The sequence below is a fragment of the Gobio gobio genome, assembly GCF_949357685.1.
Source record: "Gobio gobio genome assembly, chromosome: 10".
Lineage (NCBI taxonomy): Eukaryota > Metazoa > Chordata > Actinopteri > Cypriniformes > Gobionidae > Gobio > Gobio gobio.
Genome location: NC_137116.1, coordinates 23973084 through 23992004, shown reverse-complemented (window position 1 = coordinate 23992004; position 18921 = coordinate 23973084). Strand labels below are relative to the sequence as shown.

Sequence of the window (18921 nt, the reverse complement as noted above, 5' to 3'; positions counted from 1 at the left end):
AAGTCAAAAACAGTGAGAGAAAGTTCACATCTGACATAATCACTTAAAAAGAATGATTAGTTATTACTATTAGTGAGGAAAAAAAATAAGAAGAACTCTTTCATGTCTCAAATGTTTCTCCTAGACAGCAGAGATTAAATGGTCATCAATTAGAGACTCCTTCTCAGGTTTTTCTCCAAAGGTAAAAAATAATAATCTCAGGCATCTTCAGATAAAATCTCAACAATGTCTCAAAAATTTTTCAAATGTGCCATGCAAGACACCAAAATCTGCACTCAAAATGAACATGAACAATTTGTCATCAACAACTTTCAAGACCAAACTATTTAAGCTATTCACGTTCATTTAACAGTTCTATATTGAACAATTTAATAAACAAATGAAGACAACACTGATTCACGAATGAACAACACAGATCTCAGTCTCCTGAGCTTTGAGCAATAAACCTTCCTCTGAGTTACATGGGAGACTCCAGGAAGACAGGAAGAATTCCATAAAACACAACAGATGGTCTGTCTCAGCTATGAGGATCCAGTCTGAATTATGGGAATATTTATGCACATGTGAACTAATGGTGGAGGTTGCTGCTGCTCTAAACATCTTTAAAATATAATACTGTGCAAGATAATATTGTATAGATAAAATACCTCTTGAATAATTTTTTCCTCGTTTTAAGAATTTTGTTCAAGTAAATGTGCCTTTTTAACAATATTTATTTATATTACAGATTTTTTTCTTGAGGTGATACTTGACAATGTCCTGTATAATGTGTATTATATCAAAAAATATGTTAATGAAAGGGCAGCATACCAATTCTTGAACACAACAACCAGTTACAGGTTTTCAGCCCCAGGGTTATTAATCTTTCCAGAAAAAGGAAAGCTGTAAAACTGTCCACACTCTGTATCCTTTTTGTAGCAGCAGGGGCATTTATGGCATTTTGAGGGTGGGGAGGTAGTCAGCAGGGGGCTGCAGGGGGCAGAAAACATCAACATGCCACAGAAAAACAGAGGGAGAACTCAAGAATGTGTCAGATCCAGTGAGATACGGGCCCCTGGCGAGCAAATACTGAACCTAAAGGTGTCAGAATGGGCATGAACATCTGAAGTACAGGCCTGGAAGAACCAAACTTTGCCTTTTATAGCTCTGCTGTGTCAAAGCTCATAAAGAGGGGGATAACTGCGTGTGGAGCAGTGACGTGGGCAGAACAATTGCGGAGATCTAAACTGTGTCGAGTACTGTCTGAGAACCAATACTGTACTACTATACAACAGGATGAACAATACAAGCATGTAGGTAAAGACATCCTCAATTTGACCACACACTCTCACAAATACACACACACATGTACAGGCACACAAAGAACTCAGCATGGGGTCGGGTATGTGGGCCGCCGGCCAAAGAGTCAACAATTAACCAATCAGACAAGGAGACAGGCCGGGCATGTCATATGACCTTAATAAGAGAGTGAAAACAAGAGAGAATCTACTGCATGTGTCACATTGTATTATAATTAATTAGACTGACACATTATCAGATATTATTTCTACAAAACCAAAGATGAAACGTACTTCAGTAAAGATTTTTGTACTTCTGGCTTTGTCAAAAGATTAAAATACTTCATCCCACCTGTTCACATATACTTTAATATTATAATATAATGATACATATAAGATATATACAGAGAATTTGTGATGCAGGATAAATATTATAATATTATATTATATACTTCAAACATTGCTTATATTTACATGACTTAAAAGCCATTTAAAACTACATAACTAACTATATTACTAATTACAATTGCTATAGTCTAAGTCTGACCCTATCCTAAAAAGTGAATTTTTACTAAAAACTTTTTTAAACAAGTTTATTTATGAGGTTTTGTTACATTTGGCTGACTTTTAGGAACAGATTTTCCACAAAGTATAATTAAGTAAACTCAGAGACTTACCTGTTTTCTTGTCTGTTCTCTTCTGTTCTTGTGGCTGCTGTGTTGGCTTTAGCTCCCTGAAAGTAGAAACAACCGTTTCATTCACCTCTAACACATGAACTCTCCTAAAGACACAGTTCAACAGGAGTATTTGGGAGCAGCTCGAAAGCAATCTCAAGAGGCGGTGACCATTCCTGCACAGAGAGCTGCACTGCTCCCCTGGGTCCTATACTCCACGTATTTTGCATTGCTTTGTAAATCTGAATCAGATGGAACTGGTGATGTAGTCAGCTAAGATTTCAACTATTTGTAATTCACAAGCACATGGGGAGTCATAAAGCCTTAAACAATTAAAGGTGCAGTATTCGTTGAGCCAAAAGCTAATTTTAGATTAAAAGAATTGTTCAAATTTAAGCAACAACAAAAAAAATCTATATAATAATATAATTAATAAAATAAAATAAAATAAAATAAAATAAATAAAATAAATAAAATAAATAAAAAAAATAAAATAAATAAAAAAAAAAAAAAATAAAAAAAAATAAAAATAAAAAAAAATAAAAAAAAAAAAAATAAAAAAAAAAAAAATAAAATAAAATAAAATAAAATAAAATAAATAAATAAAATAAAATAAAATAAAATAAAATAAAATAAAATAAAATAAAATAAAATAAAATAAAATAAAATAAAATAAAATATATGGACTAATTGTAAATACGAGTTTCCTAGGTAAAAATTTCTACATGAACACCCTCTGATGTCGTGTTTACCACTGAAAAGTTTGGAAATAACTTTGATACCCAAATTCCCGAGATGGGCGTACCATAAACTTTAAACATGGGAGAACTACTGCTGTGACGGGTATGATTTATTATTTTTTTCCCCAAAAAACAGCTAGATCGTCTTGTCTTGTCATTAATGTAGTGCATATTTATATATATACAAGTAATCATTTGAAGTGTATTGTATGTTTTATAGTATACACAGCGAAAATAGCCTGCATTTGACCACAATTACAAAATCATCAGAAAGCGGACTGGATGGCATCGTAAATGTTATATGGTTGACAACAAAGCATGTTCATTCTGACAACAAAGCACTTGAATACAACAAGCTCGTAATCACGACTTCTGAAGTGGGAATTATGAAATTTCTGATATCACGTGAAGGCAGCATTATATTTATTTGTATTTATATATTTTTTTATACATTATATATATATATATATATATATATATATATATATATATATATATATATATATATATATAAACTGAAGTCTATTAATTATGCCTAATATATGTCTTTTTTAGGTTTTTTTTATCTATTTATTTGTGTGTGTGTGTTTGGAAAGAAATGAAGGACAGGTGATGACAGAATTAACATTTTTGGGTGAACTGTCTCTTTAAGAATAACAGAAAGAGAGTCATGGCATGGCAAGAAAAGGATCAGATAAACACGGGTGGGATTAAAAAGAGCAGACATTGTGTAGGCTGGCGTGATTCAAATGAAAGGATCAGCGTTGGGCGGCTTCAGACTTTGGCTGTTCAGCATGACAGGAAGTGACAGAGAGGATCAGCATGCACATCTGTCAGATTAGGGCCTACATCCAGCGACCTGAAGCACGCTGACAGGAAGGTAACAGCAGTGGCCAGAAACTGAGAAAAAACCATTGACTTTTTTTTTGGCACAACAAGTACGAGATTAAGACTAATACCTCGTCTGAAGGGTGCGGGAATTTTAAAGAAATCAGTGAGGTCATAATGGATGGCTAAAGTCTGGCTAAAAGTCCAAAATATTTAAAAACCATTTAGAGAGATTGTTACAGCACGCCAAATATAACTTCTCAAATTACTTCCATGTCTTATCTAACTGCAGTGTCTCTGTTTTTCTTTGTCACTCACTCTCTAAAACTTTAAGAAAAGTATTTGTTTTATTTTGAAATGAACAGGCCACAAACCACAAGAAGTTGAACTGAAATTTAAATAGAAATGACAGGAAGATTGTTTGGTTTTACTTTGTAGAATATATATACAGTAGTCAGCATGGGCACCCTGACTGATCTGCAGCTATGCAGCTCCATATGCAACAAACTGTGATGCATTGTGTATTCTGACACCTTTCTATCAGAACCAGCAATAACTTCTTGAGCAATTTGAGCTACAGTAGCTTGTCTGATTGATCGGACCACACGGGCCAGCCTTCGCTCCCTACGTGCATCAATGAGCCTTGGCCACCCATGACCCTGTCACCGGTTCACCACTGTTCCTTCCTTGGACCACTTTTGATAGATACTGACCACTGCAGACCGGCAACACCACACAAGAGCTGCAGTTTTGGAGATGCTCTGACTCGTCTAGCCATCACAATTTGGACCTTGTCAAATGTGCTCAAATCCTTATGCTTGGCCAATTTTCCTGCTTCTAACAAATCAACTTTGAGGACAAAATGTTTACTTGCTGCCTAATATATCCCACCCACTAACAGGTGCCGTGTTTAGAGATAATCAGTATTACTTCACCGGTCATAATGTTATGCCTAATCTGTGTGTATATATATATTCTACAAACTTCTAAAGTACAGCCAAACAATCTTTCTGTCATTTAGGCTTTATATATTGTATTGTAGCATATATGTAGTGAGTGGAATCTGTAGAATGGAGAGTCAGTACCTCACCCCTGCCTCGCCGCTGCTGCTTCTGTGACAGTTTCCTCTCCAGGCCACGAATGTCTGAGTCCAGCTCCGCCTCAAAGCGGTTCAGCTCCGACACCAGTGTCGCCTGGACAACAGCATGACAACCAGTTGACATATAGCATAGGTATTTTTATGTAAAACTATTGGTGTGGTATTTATATTTTATGTAAAACTATTGGTGAAACACACAAATCTAAATGTAATCTGACTGAGACTTCGTGCAATTTCATGTTAATGGAACTTTGATAGTGTAAAAATCACAAGGTATTTGGAAATTCCGCAACACACCATAATAAATGGCAATAGAGAGCGTCTACCAGTATTTGCAGAAGAGGAAGAGGATGGCAGAAAAGGAATAGCCTTCATTTATTCGGATTATGCTGATTACACAGGAATATTCCAACAGCATGAAAAAAACTTCTTCATAATAAAGATTTAACCAGATCATAGACCTTTAATCAGAAAATAATGTGCACCTTATTAACAGTATTACATTTATTATAGAAAAATGTATGGTTGGGATTCGCTATTCATATAATAATTAAATACAGATTGTTAGAAAGCGAGATATGTTCAGACTGATGTCTGATGTAGAAGTATACAACTGCAGACACTCACCTCTATGGATGGAGATTGGGATTGAGGTTTCACCGGGGTGTGATATAAAGGCAGCTGTGACTCAGACCTTAGAGACTAAAACAAATCAAATACCAAGTTAGACTACAACCTCATACAATACAATTAAGCCACATTTAGGCAAATAATAAGTAATGGTTATCTAAAGAGCAGAATTTAAATTAATGGCAGCTAACAACCAAGCCAAGTCAGACATCCAGAACATATTAAGACATAAGTGATGCATCTTTCAAATATGTCAACAAAGCAAAGCTGTCTTTAGTAGATGAGATGACAGCAGTCACATTAAGGCAAATGAGAGAAAAGAGAATGAAAAGAAGTAACGGCACTTGACAACCTAAAAACCATGGTGACTTTAAATCACACAACCGGTTAACAGGTTTAATACGAATCACAAGACAGCTCTCCTTCACTCAGCTCCACAACTAGAGATGAAACAATAGATTCTTTTATTCTCTTATTCACACAGAGCCAGACGTAAAGTCAGTCATAAACAATCAGGAGTCCTGACAAAACTCTTAATCTGAGAATTTATGTTAACTAATAGTCCAAATTCGCTCATGGCCCCCGAATGACACCACTTTGTGGGCCTCTGTGATGTCAGAACCAAATAAGACAATCTGATTCATAATTGCTGATGGTATATGTTTAAAATGATTTAGTACATTTAGTACAACTACAGAATATAGGAAATAATATCCATCATGTTTCATTGTCATATTAATAGGGAACTATTTGGCAAATTCCTATAAAACTGAACAACCTCTGAGCCGAATCTGTTGTTGCACAACCTTTTTGTTTAATATAATTTGCTCCTCGTCTTTTGTAATACACAAGCTTTTCTCATTAAATTTCCCATTGATTAACATAGTAAATAACATTACAGAAATGTATTATCCAACACTGTCAGAAAAAAAGCTAGAATTGTACTCTTAAAGGGGCAACTTTGTACTCTATCTACCTCTAATAGTATTAGCTTCTGTAATGTCAAGTGTTTTGGTTTTGTTTCATTTTCATTTTCATATTTTGTCATGTTCAATGTCATTCCATTGTACCCTCATGTGATCATGTCATGTGCTTCCCTAGTCTCTTGTGTCATGTTAGGCTCTCCACCTGCACGCGGCTACTCTCGCAGATCGTTTGCATCCAGCCGCAGCCGATGTCGAACACACCTAAGGTCATTGGTTGATTTAGTCATGTGGGTTCTTAGTTCAGTTCTGTCATTGGTTTATTGCCTTGATTGTTCACAGGTGTGTCTTGTTAGTCATTAGTCTCTGTGTATTTAAGCCCTTGTGTTTGCCATGCGTCTTTTGTCCAGTATTTTTCCCTGTACCACTGTTGGTGAGTTCATGTTTCAAGTCAAGTCGTGTCAAGTCAAGTCGTGTCAAGTCAAGTCGTGTCAAGTCAAGTCGTGTCAAGTCAAGTAAAGTCAAGTCAAGTCGTGGTCGGTACCTGCCTAAGGCCACGGAGGCTGTGCCTCTTTAGCCCCCTGAACTGTCTGCGCCTCCATGGTCCCCTGAACTTCCGGCACAGCCATGGTCCCCTGAACTGTCTGCGCCTCCATGGTCCCCTGAACTTCCGGCACAGCCATGGTCCCCTGAACTGTCTGCGCCTCCATGGTCCCCTGAACTTCCTGCGCCATCCTGGCTTCCTAGCCTGCGCCATCCTGGCTTCCTAGCCTGCGCCATCCTGGCTTCCTAGCCTGCCTGCATTACCCATGCTCCACGACCCAGGTCCGCCCATGCTCCCAGGCCCATCTCTGCTTTGCAAGGGTGCATGTCCTGTCCCCTTGCATGGGCCTGTTTGTTTTGTTCACTTGTAATAAACTGCACTTGGTTTCAACTTCAACACTTGCCTCCTGTGGATTTACATTACAGCCCCTTAGAGTAGTAACATTTACTTTCAACGGGTAAGGCACTACTATGAACTTTCTATGAACCTTTCAAGGGTAAGTAAAAAAAGGGTTACAAATACGTCCCTTTAAGAATACTGCCCCAATAAAAACTGTTGTACCGCTAAAGGTAAAATTTTTGCACATTTTTCTGAGAGTGAAGTAATGTAATCAAGACCAGAGCCAATGATTTTGTTTGAGCTATGAATGAAAAAATCTAATAAATACAATTCATATTTTCTTATTTTATTTGTCTTATCTTATCCTTTTAGTGTAGAATGAGTAAAGATGATTGTTTTTAGGATGACTAAAAATTTAAAGTTACTTTTAAGGCTGATTAAATTTTTAGGCTGCTCTACCTCAGCGGTCTAACAGCATTCATCACTGTCAAAATGATCGAGTTGGCCAATCAAATCAAAGAAGGCGGGTCTTACTGTCATTCTGACACTTTCGCAACGCAACGAGAGTTCGTGAAAAGACATAAGTAGATGCAAGTATTAGACAATTGTTTAATGATAGAAATGTTCATCTAATGACAGTAATATACTATCTAGTGATGCAAACTACTCACGTTTTTATGAAATTTCTTTTCTTAATTGAAAAAATGCAATGAAGATTCATGAAATAAATTAATGTGACGGCAAGGCAATTTTCTTTTAGCATTTTCTACATATGAGACATGCGAATAAGAGTGAATTAGGGTTTGGTTTAGTGTTAGTTGCATGCAATTATGCATAATTAACTGTTATTATATGGTAAGTATATAATATATAAAAAGGACACTGTAAGATAAAGTGTTACCATTACCAGTAAAATGCTGTGTGTGAACAAAGACTGAAGATCACCGGTATGAGGTCAGATGTTTGCTTTGGGCCAATCATAAAGGTCTGTCAGAGCTGTTTACGGTAAATTCTGCTGCTTTTAATTGTTTTTCTATGTAAACATTTCTATGTATACGGCCATCTGACTGTTGTGCTGGGTCTTGTGCTCGAGACCCTGCCTTGTTTTCCATTCATCAGCGCTGCAGCTCTGCAGTTACTATTGCGTACTATAGTGACTGCAGTACTATAGTAACTATTATGTGTCTTGTGTTTTTTTAAGTCCCCATTAAGTTTTTGGCTTATAGTATGAATATGTTAGTCTTACTGTTATCTATAAGCTAGTGTGCTCCAAAACAATGACACAATTCGTATTAAGACGATACAAGTACACTGTAAAAAATGTCAGGCCTCTCTAATTTAAAATTTTCTAGTGACAGGTCACATCTACATTTTTCAGTTGGCCAAATTGAATTTCTGTGAATTGATACTATTTTATTCACAGAAATTCAATTTGGCCAACTAAAAAATGTAGATGTGACCAGTCATTGGAAAATTTTAAATTGGAGACCTGAAATTTTTTACAGTGTATTCAAAACTTACAGTCTCTCACTTCCGCCAACATGGATCAATGATTTTGATGATATCATTCTGCACTTAAGCTTCTCATCAGATTTTCTGTCCAATCAAATGCTCTAGAATCTAAGCATCCCAGACCCAAATAGATGCTGAAGCTGTGGCTAAAACCGGTCACTTGTTCACACATTTACTATTTTCTACATGGTGAATGGCACATAGTGCACAATAAAGAGGACAGGGAACAATTCAGACAGTGTAAATATGCTTTCCATTGGGGCGAATTAAGTTTGGTTTCACGTTAGTGTCACGTGAACCGCCGAGAGTATCGGAATAATTTGAATCCTGCACAGAATGCTATATTTTAAAGCGATATGCAGGAGATAAGGAGGAAACTGCAGCTTAACCAAGCTCAATGGCTCTGGCCGAGCTGTGATATAAACAAAATGCTATTGGCTATTTTTAAAAGGGGAGGAGCTGTTCGATATGTCCCAAACTATCTTCCTGTTTCAGTAGAAATTACGTCAACACATTGAAAAATGCTGCGCGTTTCAAGGCACTTCAGTGGGCCTTTAGGGCAAACCCCCATTCTGTGTGATCATCCCCTTACGCCTGTCAATCAGAAAAAAAAAATTGTCACATAGTGAAACTAAAGCGCTTCCCCTCATGTGGATGAAGACGACGGCTCAGCATTTAAAGGTTTACTGGTCTTACGTCAAAGTCTTTCCCCTAAGATTACTGGTAGGGACAGTCCACAGGAAACATAGGGAAAACAGACTTTGACACAACACCAGTATTTTGGTACTGATGTGGGAATGGAATCTTACCTGTAAAAAAGACGTAACGCAGTTGCTTGTGTGAACAGCACATTTGTGTATTTACCGGAAAAGTAATTCTGGTAATTGTACGGTAATTTACCAGGATTGCTAGCCTGGATGCCAGCCGAACTTAGCCCCGCCCACAACATTTGAGCTCGGGAAGTTCGGTCTGGACTTGATCCGTTGTGGAGCAACTATGCCCGAACAGAAGCTGTTCAGACCAATCAAATTGTCAGGGCGGGCTTTAGACGATGATGGACAGATGCTAAATGGTGACGTCACCAAAGAGGGCTTGGGTTGAATTTGTTCTAATCCTAAACGGAGAACTTGTTCGTATATGCATTCACCTTCACTATTTCTCTCAGAAATGATGATCTTGTTGGCAAGTACTCTGTGTATCCTAAAATTCTTTTTTACAACACCGGCAACTCACTTCTTCCAACGTGCGTGCAGACAGGGTTGCCAAGTTTTCACAACAAAACACGCCCAATTGCTACTCTAAACTATCCCAAAACAAGCCCAATAGCTTTCCGGGGGGTTATCCGGGAAAAAATGGCGTTTGGGGGGTAAAAAATGTGGGGGGTTTTCCTGGGTCTAAATATCACATAATTGGGGTCGCTTCAACCCACAGACATGGAAAAACAAACCGTGGACTTGGCAACACTGTCAGTGCAGTTGAGTTCTGTTGACATTTGACAACTAACGTTATGCGTTGGTCTATCCAATTGAGGTCTTTCCTGGTTCGGTTGAAACACGCCCCATAATCACAGCCCAACGGAGCAGTATCAGACTCATATTCTGACTAGAATTGAGTATGACAACGTCAGGCTACAGGATTGCTGTTTGAAAGGGGCAATTGATATGTCTTTTTTTTAATGGTCATCCTCTCATCGCCCAAATTCTGCCCAGCAAGACAGGCACAACTACAGTACTGTATGCAGCACCTTCTCAATCACTCAATCTTTTATGGCATGCCACTCATTTTAAAACGTGGGTGTCGAATTTAATTTGAAAGTGCCAAGCATTTAAGCATGTTTTATGAACCCTAGTCTGAGCATGAGCATTAGAAATAGTGATGGTTGCCTTAATGGATGTAACTGTCAATACAGCACTACACTGTACAGATTTCCCCTCACTTATATTGTTTTGTCAAACCCACTCACAAATGCCAATGGGCAGTAACAAAAAGGCATTCAACAGACAACTGGCAAACTAGAAAATCTGGATAATTTTTGGCTCAAACATTTTCCTACAAATCATTATAATACATAGACCCCCACCAGTCTTTTTGCATGTTTAAATGACAATATTTCTTGTTAAACTGCATGAAGAGGTTGTCAGATGCTCAGCTTATGGTGGATGACAGCTGTCTCTTACCTTGTTACGATCTTCTACCGCTTCTCCCTTTCCAGGCTCAAAGTCAAAAATACTCTTTGGTTCTGGGTGCTTCCCTGTATCGCCCAGATCAGCCCTGTAAAAAAACCCCGTACACACAAACAAAAGACAGGCCACTTTACTAAGCAATCATTGTTGGTTCTTGCAGCAACAGATCCTAACCTGCCCAGTGTATCTGTAACTTCTCTAACTCTCTCTCTCACCAGTCAGGCAGGGCTCCATGCGGGGTGAGAGTAAAAGGGTCTGACCGCCTGTCCTGCTGGGCAGAATCTGGAGGAGGCGATGATGACAGCCTCCCTGTCGGCATTAAAACACATATCAATGAGCGCTTATAGAAGTTTCACACTTTTATTCAATGTGAGAATACTGTGTTTATCCAAATACATCAAACAGAATGCTTTAACGTTTTCATTAGACTCAAATAACTGTAAAACACATACAGTAATTGTAGCACAATTTATGCTTCAGTTTGGCTGAGTAGTTAGATAATACAGAGCCAGAAATAAAGATGTTTTCATATAAAATATAAGAATTTTGCTACTTACTTTCTCTCCAGTCAAGCTCAGGCTCTACATGAGTAAAACATACAAAACTAAATTAGAATAAATGACACTAACTAGCTATTTAGCATGACTAACTTATTAGGGATGCATTATAAAATGCTAGGTTATGAGCCAATATTAGAATTTTTTAAAATGTATCAATATTATATTATATTAAATTTGATATTAAATAGTAAAGGCTCATTTGTCCTTATTATTTAATATCAATGTAATTAGCTTTAATCTTTTATTTTAAATGTATTTAGACAAAATAGTATAGAAGTGTATACACTAAAAACATTGGGTTCAGAAAGGTTTTTGGTCACACTTTATTTAAGGTGGTATATAATTAAGTACTAATATTCATTAACATGTTCTTACTATAGGTTTTGGTTTGGTTAATTATGCCTAATTTACTGTAGTTAATTACTTACTATAATTACTATAGTTAGTATATGCAACATGTATAAAAAATAATGATCAAAACGGGGTTTTTATAATAAAAATATTTGTAATTCAGCACAGCTGCCTGCAACACTGAAAATAAGAACGGTTTTTGAGCTCCAAATCAGCATATTAAAATGATTTATGAAGAATCATATGACACTGAAGACTATCTTAAATCTAAAATGTATAAATAGAAAACTATAAAATAGAAAATTAATCAAACAATTTAACAATATTATAGTTTTACTGTATTTGTTTAATCAAATAAATGCAGCATTATAAAATAAATGCATTTGGTGAACAGGAAACATTAAAAACATTAGATATTCTTATTGACCCTTAAAGTTTTGAACTGCAGCAATTTTAACATCATTGTGTATCAGTTATTGACCATAACAAAAAATATCAATAATATAATACCAAAATCAATAATACCTATAACCAATTAAATGCCTGAAACTAAGAAAACATGTTTTATCTGTACTGAATTTCAGATATTTGGCTGCATCTTTATAGTTATTAGCTAAAATAATATCAATATCTAAGGGGTGAATGTGATGGTATAAGCTTTAAGCAATAGGTTGCTGGTTAGCACAGAGCAATTCATGAACTATTACACTATCACAACAAGGCAGATTGTCTGTAATAACTGTACTGTAAGTCTAAAAGTGTCATTTAAATCAACTACTTGTACTATTTAAAGACCAGATACCATGTAAGCTTACCATATGACAGCTCGCTATTAACTTCTTTCTCTCTATAAGCTCAATAAGTCTGAGTCAAACAAGGTGTCTAAAGAAACAAATTGAGCAAGCTGTGTTAACACTGCATTATGCTATTCATAATTACTCAACTACATCAGGTGCTGTTCCAGTTATTAAACTGCAACAGCAAATCTCTGTATATTAATCAAGCTCAGGACTCTGGCCAAATATCCTAGAGGGTTTTTGTGAAGTTTTGTAACAGTAATTAGTGGTAAAGCAGTGCATACATTTCAGCTGGAGTTCGTGTTACAGCAATACTCCACACTTCTGATGCTTTTCTTTTGCTGTTGTCCTAAAACCAGTTTTATTTGTTATTTACAATTATAGTTCCTGCTCTTGACATTTTTAAGAGTTTGAAATCGGTATCTTCTAACTCAGAAGTTTCACAGTGCGGTAATCCCATCATGCTCAGTAAAGCCTATCTGGTTCCATTTTCAAAGGGTCAATTGTGCAGTTTCTCATGCAGTTCCACATGTGGTGAAAGGTTAAACAATGTTCAAGAAATGAGGTCTAACATTTCTAGGCAAGAGTTTGGCTTTATTCTTTCTGGACCATGCGAAATGTGACAGACAATAACAGAGAGGAATTTCCTCATTGTTTCAGAGAGAGAGAGTGAGAGAAAGCACATACCCTCTGGTTTCTTGTGGATTTGTTTGAACATGCTCTTATACCAGTCCTTAGGCTTGTTTACGCTCTGGTGAAAGAGTTGGGAAAGAGAAAAATGCATTCTTCAAAATAAAAACAAAATATTATGGCATAAACTCTGTAAAAAATATTTTGTAAAATGTAAAATGTCTCAACAAAATAAAAAACTTCAACAAATGTATTCTAGTAAATTCTAAAAATCATCACGCCAGGCGTGACACAGTTTTTTTTTTTTTCTAGTTTCAGCCTGACGCAGTTATAATTTCATGTCCAGTGCCACGTTGTTTAAATAGCAAATGCACTTGTGCCCATATGTTTGCCCATGGGTGTGCTGGTCTTAAAACAAGGTGTGTTCAGGCACGCTGTTGGCGCGTTGCTATTTCGGGCAACTGAAAATGATTGCGCCATTGACCAACAAACACTAGGTACAACCCTTTTGGACCATGTGCCGGGCGTGCCGACCATTTTTTTCTGTCATTAAACTAGCAAAAGTGGATTTCGACACGCCCTAAGTTCACCTGCGCCATGCCCTTCAGACCATGCGCTCAGATCGTTCAAATTAGTGCAACATATGCATTTATTTTAAAGTGATCTGTTGTTTTTAAAACAAAATACATTTATTATAAATTTCTACTACTTTCTACTACTAAGTACTCGGGAAGTTTTTGCAGGGAAAATCAAAAGGATGCAACATTTAAGTTCGTTTGGACACATGAAACGAATGCTTACATATTTTCTGAATTCTACATATAGCCCCTTTAAAGCCACAATATGTAATTTTTCACTGCTAGAGGTCAATTCAAAATAAAGGTGTAGCTTGATGATGCCTTGATTACGCAGAGCTTTTATTATGCCGCAGACGGCCGCTTCTGCTTTTTCCGGTCATGCGCATGAGGGGTAACGCAGCGCTGTTCTATCATTAGATACATTTGAGTGTGTTGAAAGTTGTTATAATCCTACTCTGTGCGTTCGCTCTGCAGTTTCTGAGACGCACACTGCAGTAAGCTAGATAGATATTAGGCATGGTAAAACATGGTACTCGCAGTCAGTCCCGGCACCATGAGCGGGCATTGGGGGGCCTGGCCCGCCCTGTGAGTCACTAGTGCTGCCTTGGATGAGCCTGTCTTCCTTTACCAACTCAAGTCACCAACCACCAGTCCTTGCAATAATTTTTTTTAAACAATAGGCTACAGTTATCAAAAGTCATAGTTTTGTAGATACGTAACACCTGAATAAAAATAAAAATGTGTTTGGTCTAATTAAAAACAAATTATATATATATATATATATATATATATATATATATATATATATATATATATATATATATATATATATATATATATATATATATATATATATATATATATATATATATTTATTAAACAGATTTGATTGGTTTGTCGTGAAATGTGGAAATGTTTGAGTGTTGCTGTGAGACACGCTATGGTTCTGCTGTGATCTTTGTTTGGAACTATTTTCGCTGCTAATATAGAACAAAAACAGTCAATATTGCGTCTCAAATGAAAGTGACCTAATATTAATTACTTGTTTATTAAACTGTCATAGAAATCAGCATCACATTTTCAATCGTGATGGTATTCACACTCAATATATTAAAGCGTGTTTGGTGTTTCCATGGTTTCTACAAAATAAAACTGAGGGTAACGCGGGTATGATGTCATTGATAGGCAACACACGGACACAGTCCGTGTCCTGGTTAAAATGGCTTATTTCTCTGGATTTAAACACTCATGGAAACATTTGGGATAATTTAAGTACACAAGTCACAAAATATCTAACATTATTCTGGTTGTTTTTGGATATTTATATCCAAAAATCTTACATATTGTGCCTTTAAGAAGCAAAACTGCATAAAATATTACCATTCATCTTCTTAAAATATACCTTGAATTTTTAATATATAATATTTTATATCTTGAATATGTCTCATCAGTCAGATTTATATTTAGAACAAGACAAACAATTTTCAGATGGGCTAAGAAAAATAAACAATACAAGAGATGTTCTTAATTAGCCTGGATGCCAGCCGAACTTTGCCTCGCCCACAACATTTGAGGTCGGCAAGTTCGGTCTGGACTTCATCCGTTGTGGAGCAACTATGCTCTAACCAGAGCTGTTCGGACCAATCAAATTGTCAGGGTGGGCTTTATACAATGATGGACAGATGATCAACAGTAACATAATCATGCACGTCACCAAAGAGCGCTTGGGTTGAGTCGCTCTGTTGCTCTGATTGGTTGTAGGTCTATCGAATTGAGTGCAGAGGCATTTTCTTTCCTGGTTCGGTTGAAACACACCTCATAATCAAAGCCCAATGGAGCAGTATCAGACTCATATTCTGATAGAATCTGAGTATGACAACGTCAGGCTAGTTCTTAATATCTACACCCACAGATAAAGGTTACCTTAGATTATCTTACACAGTTTTCCTTATCAAGTACATTAGTCTTGTTTTAAGGATGTAACGAGCACACTGTGTATGCATGGCTGGTTTACAGCCATACAGAATACAGGATAAAAAGGCCATGGGTTTCATTGTAATTTCCAGCTCACTGAAGGTGTGAAGCATGAATGCATTCTGGGATTGCAGTGGTTCAGAGAGAATATGTTGGGTGAGACCATAGGTCAAAATATGGATGTAGTGTCCATGACGTCACCCATAGGGATTCTGAAGAGCAGTTTTGAAGTGTAAAGTAGGGACGAGCTAGCCGTTGCCATCTTGGCAGCGCGATGACTAACAGACAGAAGATAATTGGCTATCCACCTATCACTCAAAGTGGCCACGCCCTTATTTATGCAGAACTTTAAGGCTTTATATAATGTAAACAAAAGAGTTATAAATAAATTCACCCCCCTCACAGTTGTCATGAAGGGCAAAATTAACCGTATAGACCAAAACCAAAATTTGTACCAGGCTGTAAACATGTTTTTTTCTACTGTAAAGTTGGGCCTTTTAACATGGGGCTCAATGAGATTCTGCTCCCTTCTGGAGCCTGTCCCTAGTGGCCAGTTGATGAAACGCAGTTTAAGTCACTTCTGTATTGGCTTCAAGAGAAACTGCGGGAGGTTGCCGCTTGGGTGAGACTCACAGATCGGGATGCGATTGGCATGCCTGTCTCATCTACAGGACCAATTCCAGAGAACTTTATTAAGCGCTCCTCTCGGGTGGCAGAAGTCCTGGGCAAAGTGACAGAACCTCCACTCTGTATTCCACCATTGGATAATCCAACTAAAAGGGTGGAGAGATGACAAATTAAACACATATGGAATTGCATAGTATCTATTTTATTTCTAATTTCTAATTCTAGGACAGAAACCTATTCTTATATTTACTTATCTCCAAAGATAAGAGAAAGAATAATTTTACTAATTCAACTAATGAAATCAAATGTTTTGACTGTTTGAGAGAAACATGCACTAAAGGGTTAGTTCACCTAAAAATTAAAATCAGCCCATGATTTACTCACCCTCAAGTCCTCCTTTCACTGTAAAATCCAACAGTTGTTCTTACTTAGACTTTTTAATTAACTTTACTTAATGTCCAATAATTTGTTGAACTTACTTTAAAAAAATTAGTAATCTGAACTATTTGCATGCTAATGCATTTGTTACTCAGAAAACACAAGTAAACATTACTTGACTGGTTTGAGTACAATTTTGCCAAAGCAAATAAAACAGGTGGCCGGGCAAAAGGTTGAGGCGGGGCAATTCTTAATAGACTTTTCACTAATTTCCTCCACTTCTGCAGTCATCGTTCTTCTTAGTTGCATTCACTCATTTTCAGTCATTTTGAATGTTATTGACAATACATCTAAATATTTTGGGAGAGTGTCATATAAGCTGACTTTATACATTTATGTTAATTTCCTAAAATTTCTCACCATTATGGTGATTAGTGTTCCCTGTATACATACATACATACATACATACATACACACATATACACACACACACATATATAAATATTGAATGCCAATTAATGTTCTTTTAACATTTTATTGCTAACACTTATGACGAACTTGACCATGTCACCAGTCACATGACCAGTCACACACAGACTTCAACATTCAGCATGCAAAACACAACAATGGTAACAATGTTGTTGTTGTTTTTTACACTTAATAAGACCACTACTAGTTTATTTGCTGTCATTATTGGGGTTATACTGACAAAAGACAGCAAATAAAATGGTAAAACAAAGCTGAAAATTCATTTATTCGTGCCGCAATGCATTCTGGGAGTACACTTCCTCAGATCACAGATAGAATTATGTCAACATAACTTAAATGGTTTAAGTAAGAACAACTTGATGCAATTAAGCTTACTTAATTGAGTGTTAAGTGCATTCATGCTAGTTGAACTACTAAAAATATGTTCACTTTACTTGAAGAAAGTGTGGAAACCGATTGCACATATTTTTTTAAGTCTACGTAGCTTAAAATGGCAGATTAAAACCATGTTGAGAATAATAGTATTTAATATGTTTTCAGAATACATTTTAATGCTGTTAAATGGAATTATTTAAGTAATCTTACTATTAAATCTTCAGCAAGATTAGTAAATATTATAGAGTATGTTAACTAAAATTGACATTAAACTAACTTGATATTTATTACTTAATTTACTTGGGAAGAGCTTGCTTTCTTTACTTTTAGCTGATTATTATCTTAACTTCAGTTTTCCCTTTAAGTTTGCTTTGCAAAAATAAGGCAATCGGTTTCCAAACTTTTTTTAAGTAAACTGAACTTTTTAGAATTTACAGTGTAGGTGTATATGACATTCTTCTTTCAGACGAACACAGTTGGAGTTATAATAAAAAATGTCCTGGCTCTTCCAAACTTTATAATGGCAGGGAATGTTGCTCTGTTTTTGAAGTCCATTAAAGTGCATCTATCCATCATAACTGCTCCACATGGCTCCAGGTGGTTAATAAAGGCCTTCTGAAGCGAATCAATGCATTTGTGTAAGAAAAATATCCATATTTAAAACTTTATAAAGTAAATTATCTAGCTTCCGTCTAGCTTACGCTAGCTGTGAGCTTCCGGTTAGCTTAGTTCAAAATGCTTACTTTATGTCTGACGAGCGTAACTGGTGTGCAATGTCATCAGACGTAGCATAAGCATTTTGAACTGCGAGAGGCGCGGGCGCTACAATTTTTCCCTTAATTTTATACGGAAGGCGATCAGCCGAAAGCGAGATAATTTCCTTTATAAAGTTTTAAATATGGATATTATGGATAAACCCATCGATTCGCTTCAGAAGGCCCTTATTAATCCCCCGTGTGGAGCAGTTATGATGGATAGACACATTTTTATGGACTTCAAAAACAGAGCAACATTCACTGCCATTATAAAGCTTTTATTTTATTATATTTTTTATTATAACTCCAGTTGTGTTCGTCTGAAAGAAGAAAGTCATATTCACCTAGGATGACTTGAGGGTGAGTAAATCATGGGTTAATTTTCATTTTTGGGTGAACTACCCCTTTAATACGACAAATTAAGTCTTGTAATAGATGATTTACCATTTGTCTGAGTCGTTCCATAGTAGGATCCGAAACTGTGTGATGGGAATCCACCTCCATTGACCTCTGCGACCTGATGAAACATTAGTGCACAGTCAGAGATACAGTATATGACAATCACATTTGTATTAACAGTGAATTATAGAGAATACATGTAAATAGGAAACATTTTATCAGTAACAATTTAGTCAAACTGCCTCAAAAATATTTGAAC

General features: G+C 36.4%; 1 protein-coding gene across 6 annotated transcripts in view; it reads right to left on the bottom strand.

Moving 5' to 3' along the window:
- sorbs3 (sorbin and SH3 domain containing 3) overlaps positions 1–18921 on the bottom strand; it is a 75871-nt gene that overhangs the window by 14214 nt on the left and 42736 nt on the right. For all 6 annotated transcript variants that reach the window (XM_079827933.1, XM_079827937.1, XM_079827938.1 and 3 more), the window contains 9 exons: positions 18708–18780; positions 16273–16412; positions 13145–13208; positions 11307–11330; positions 10965–11058; positions 10744–10837; positions 5246–5320; positions 4605–4712; positions 1955–2010 (listed from right to left, as the gene is read on the bottom strand). In XM_079827933.1, the coding sequence (XP_079684059.1) occupies positions 1955–2010; positions 4605–4712; positions 5246–5320; positions 10744–10837; positions 10965–11058; positions 11307–11330; positions 13145–13208; positions 16273–16412; positions 18708–18780 (728 nt within the window). The remainder of the gene's footprint in view (positions 1–1954; positions 2011–4604; positions 4713–5245; positions 5321–10743; positions 10838–10964; positions 11059–11306; positions 11331–13144; positions 13209–16272; positions 16413–18707; positions 18781–18921) is intronic.